Source organism: Cebus imitator, unplaced genomic scaffold, assembly GCF_001604975.1.
Source record: "Cebus imitator isolate Cc_AM_T3 unplaced genomic scaffold, Cebus_imitator-1.0 Scaffold189, whole genome shotgun sequence".
Taxonomy (NCBI): Eukaryota; Metazoa; Chordata; class Mammalia; order Primates; family Cebidae; genus Cebus; species Cebus imitator.
This window is the reverse complement of record NW_016107504.1, coordinates 830497-835583: the sequence shown is the minus strand read 5'-3', so window position 1 is coordinate 835583 and position 5087 is coordinate 830497. Positions and strand designations below refer to the sequence as shown.

At 35.5% G+C, this 5087-nt stretch overlaps 1 protein-coding gene across 2 annotated transcripts in view; it reads left to right on the top strand.

The window, feature by feature from the left end:
• The window catches only part of NUP62CL (nucleoporin 62 C-terminal like), a 67464-nt gene that overhangs the window by 22943 nt on the left and 39434 nt on the right, over window positions 1-5087 (top strand). For both annotated transcript variants that reach the window (XM_017546449.2, XM_037744940.1), the window contains one exon: window positions 2319-2423. In XM_017546449.2, the coding sequence (XP_017401938.1) occupies window positions 2366-2423 (58 nt within the window). In that variant the 5' untranslated portion in view covers window positions 2319-2365. The remainder of the gene's footprint in view (window positions 1-2318; window positions 2424-5087) is intronic.

The window sequence follows — 5087 nt, the reverse complement described above, 5'->3', positions numbered from 1 at the left end:
GGTTCCCTACTTTAAAGGATTGGTGTCATTAAATTTTCTCACCTGGATAATTAAGGATAATCTCAAGGTATTTAACCTTAATCCCATCTGTAAAGTCCCTTTTATCAAGTAAGGCAGTATGTTCACAGGTTCTGGATATTAGGCCATCTTTGGGGACCAGTTTTCTTTCTATCACACTATCTTAACAATATTAAGTCTTTTGATCCATCAACATGAGATCTTTTTATTTATTTAGAATGTCTTTAATTTCTTTTAATGATGTTTCATATTTTTGTGTACATCCTGTAACTTAAAAATTGTCCTTAAGTATTTGATTCTTTTTGAGCAATCATAAATGGAATTATATTCTTACTTTCTTTCATTTTTATATTGTTTCATTTTGTATTGTTCATTGTTATAATATAGAAATGTAATTTATTTTTACATATGAATCTTGTATCTTGCAACCTTGCTCAACTTGTTTATTCTAGTAGATTTTTAATGGATTTCTTAGAATATTCTGTATTTATGATCATGTCATCTATGAATAGAGATAGTTTTACTTCTTTCTTTTCAATTCTCATGCCTTTTTATTTCTTTCTCCTGCCTACTATCCTGGCTAGAATTTTCAATGTATTGTTGAATTGAAGTGGTTAGAGCAGACATCCTTGTTTTCTTTCTGATGGTAGTGGGAAAGTATTTAGTCTTTCACCATTAAGTGTGATGTTACTGTAGATTATTCGTTAGTGCCCTTTATCCTGTTTAGGAAGCTCCCTTTTCTTCCTAATTTGTTGAGTGTTTTTGCCACAAAAGGGTATTGGATTTTATCAAATGCTTTTTTCTGACTCTATTGAGATGGTAATGTGTTCTTCAAATAATAGCATAATTGAGGTATAATTCACATATCTTAAAATTCATTATTTTAAAGTATACAATTCAGTGATTTTAAATATAGTCACAGAGTGTACAACGATCACTGCTGTGTAATTTGAGAACATTTTCATCACCCCCCAAAAACCCCTGTACCCATTAACAGTCACTCCTCATTACCCCTTCCTCTCAACCCCTGGGAATCACTAACATACTTTCTGTCTGTGGATTTGCCTGTTCTGGATATTTCATAGAAATAGAATTTCACAATATGAGGCTTTTTCTTTTTTTGGTCTGACTTCTTTCATTTAGCATAATGTTTTCAAGATTCATCCATGTTTTAGCGTATATCGGTACTTAATTCTTCCGATTTCAGGATGACTCTTTTCAGCTTTCTTTTTACCTGGTTATCTCTGATAAACTAACCAACTTACACCCTAAATTGTTATTCTTATAATGCTACCTGCTTCCTCTTGATTGTTTACCACCCAAATCTCCATTTTATAGAGTAAGGTTTTGGGCTTGAATGTCTTCACACTCTGTTTCAAATGAAGTCAGTTCTTTTGGGGATGGCTTAGAAGCTCTCTGTTCTCATGAATGGGCTTTATCCCTGAGCAGAATCGTTTAGCCAGTGCTTTGGGTCCTGGGCAGTGACATTAGCCACTGGTCTTCTTGCTTACCTCTTCAGGTGTGGACCTTAGCCCTGCAAGGGGTGGGACAATCAGGGTGAGGGTGATTGGGGCCTCTGTATTCTCAGCCTTCCCTGCTTTGGGTAGAACCTCCACCTGTGAGTTAAGGAAGGGAGCCCCTGAACTCTTAGGTGTACTGAACAGGAATTTCACCCTTTCATCTCTGTGTTGGAGGTGGTAAGAAATGCTGGCTACCTGTCCCTCCCATTGGGATACTCTATTACTTGGTTGGGAGCTGGGGTCAGAGGGAGTCCAGTTTTGGCCACCCCTCTCTGGAGAGTAGCTTCCATCAAGGTGAGCAAGGGGATGGTGGAAGGAAAAGAGTGTTTTGTGGCTCATATGCCATAGGCTGTCATTGTTAGATTACTGAGTTTTAGCAGATTTTCTTGAACAAATGTTTCTTCATTTGCTATGGGCTCTTAGAACAATATTCAGCCATTCCTGATTTTTTAAAAAATGTTTTTTGCTGGCTATGGATTTACTTGGGAATGGGTCCATGGGACTTTCATGCTGCAGTTCTGGAAGTGGATCCCCCCTCTTAGGACTACTTTTTCAGTGAAATAGAATTTCTTTGTTATGATGGTGCTAGAAGACTGGCTATACTAAAGTAGTACCAAAGAAGTTTTTTTTTTTTTTTTTTTTTTTTTTTTCAGGATACCTGCTTTTTCTTGATTTGTTTTTGTTTCTCCATATTAATGAACCTTGTTATAATGGTGTTTTACTTTGAAACATTATTTTTAGTGACATATTTTTCTGCTTTTTTGTGTGTGTGTGTTTTAGGTTTGGCTCCAGCAGCTACTGTTGGTACCACCACTAGTTCAAGCACCATGCAGTTTACCTCAGTATCAAATGTTTTGACCTCCATTGCTGGTGTTGGGCTCTCATGTAAGTTACCAATTCCAAAGAAAATACTGTTATTTCACATGAGGCTACCTTACTCAATTTGCCAGGATAAGCTACAGATCTCCTGTATCTCAGAAATTATCATTATTCTTGAACCCATTTATAATTGCTGATATCGGTAGTAGCTTTGTTTAAGAACCTAATTGTCATGGCTTTAGCTGTTAATTTTTTTTGTATTAACATGGTTATTATAGCTTAAAATGCTAACTTTAAGCATGCAATTTATTAATATTGTGATATTTTGAAAAAACTTCTTGAAGTTGTTAACAATACGCAGAGTGGGAGTTTTGCCAAGTATGTCTGAAGGGAAGAAGCCCTTATTATCCATGTGACTAAGATAAAATGGGAAATAAATGTTGGAGCCTTGCTGTAGTGTATTTTTCAATATCGACCTGGTTTGTGGTCCTTACATTTTACTGATCAGAAGTGGAACATGACCAAGGACCAGCTGTAGTTTTGGGGTTCTAATTGACATTGTGTGATGTCTTGTGACCTCTCCCCCTGAAGAGGACTATCTAGCTGAGTGCTTTCAGCTGAGAGGTGAGATATTATCTTGTAATCCCAACTTCTTGGTTACACATTTTCCATTAGTATAGTAATAGTAGATGTTGAAAATATTAAATTCAGGCCAGGCTCAGGGCTCATTGTCTATAATCCCAGCACTTTGGGAGGCTATGGCAGGTAGATGAGCCTAGGAGTTTTAGACAAGCTTGGACAACATGACGAAACACTGTCTCTACAAAAAATAATAAAAAATTGCCGGACATAGTGATGCATGCCTGTAGTCCCATCTACTGGGGAGGCTGAGGTGGGAAGATTGCTTGAGCCCAGGAGGTCAAGGCTGCAGTGAGCCAAAATTACACCACTGCACTCCAGCCTGGGTGACAGAGTAAGACCTTGTCTCAAAAAAAATTAAAAATTAAATTAAATTACATTAAAAAGAAAGAAAGAAAAGAAAATACTGAATTTTGTATGCCTTAGGCAATTCTTTCTTACAGATCTCTATAAACTGACTTATTTCAAGGTATCTTCTTTACAATGTCATAATGTTCATCATTAAATTTTGTTGTATTGTAATCCTAGCTGTAATAGCCCCCCTCCCCAGCTCTATAATAGTAAGATTGTCTCCATTTCTGGGACTATAACTAGCCAGAAAATGCTTGATGCTTAACTGAGAATGAATAGTGCTCAATTAACCATCACCATCCTCTTCTGCTATTGGCGTAGTTAGGCGTTAGTTAAGATTGGTTATGACAGAAGTTATATAGCACTTAGATTTCAGTTTTGAGACATGACTATGATTCTGGAATTCTTTTGATATATGTAAACAGTATCCTTCTCAACTATGATAGAGTTCATGAATATGACCATGTCCAACGTTTGGAGTTAAAATTATTGAATTAATTCCATGTTCAGTCAAAACTTGCTCTCTGACTTTTCACAGCTTCCCCCACTTTTCTTCTTCTGATGTCCTTGCCAACATAATGAAAAGATATCAGGACCACAATATTTTTTAATTAACTTTAAGGAATTATAACTTACACATCATAAAGTTAATTTACTTTAAGTATGCAATCCAATGATTTTAGTAAGTTTATTGAATTGTGTAACCATCACCATATTTAGTTTTAGGACATTTCCATCATTCCAATAAGATCCCTCAGCCACAGACAACCACTAATCTGCTTTCCATCTCCATAGATTTGCCTTTTTTGGATATTTCATATAAATGGATTAACCATGGTGTTTTGAAGTTTAACCAAAGGCTTCTAAAGGATTCTTCAGATGAAAAAGACTATATAAATTTCTCACTGTTTTTGAAATAAAGGGTAATAGTTAATATTATGTTGTTCTCTGCAGTTGGTGCTCCAACAATATCGGCAAGAACACTTGGTATTATAACTTTGGGATTTGCATTAAAATATTCTGGAGCAGGTGTAGCAGCTCTTACTGCAGTTAGTAAGATTTTAGAATTATTGGAATGTCTTGGGACTCTTGTTGGAAATGTGCTTCATAACAAGCAGTAAGTAAGTTCTATGGCTTTTAGGGCTAAGTGGTTTTGACCATCTCATCAAAGTATCCAAAAGGTACACCAATGTATTTATGTAGATGATTGCCAAAGAGTAGAATGAGACAGTTGATATCAATGATGTTACTTCTTTGAGATGACTACAGGCAAAAAAGCTGCCAAATTCTTGTCAACCATGAAACTTAAGCATTTTTGTTATTGATCACAGTGTTTAGCCGGTTGAGATTAATGAAGTTTTGTTGTTGTTTTTTTTCTAAAAGTTAGTTTAAGTTTTGACCTCTATTAAAATTGACCCTCGTCTAAAGTTGATTACAGGAGTTTCCCTAGACCTATTCTAAATTTGTTTCTGCCAGTTAGGAGCTAGTTAAGTTGTGGTTATCCATTGCCCATAGCTATTGTGAGCTAGGTGGTAAGGGGTCATATACTTAAACCCATCTTTTAAGTCAGACTCAATTTTGGAGAAGTCTTGTTTGTTTTTACTTTAAAAAGTTTACTTAGGGATGAAATGAATCTTTCTTTGATCTGGCTTAAATTAAAAGTCAATCCCTTTTAAGCTTAAAATAATTATTCCTAAACAGAGATGTAAATCATCTTTCTTTCTTTTTTTTTTTTTTTTT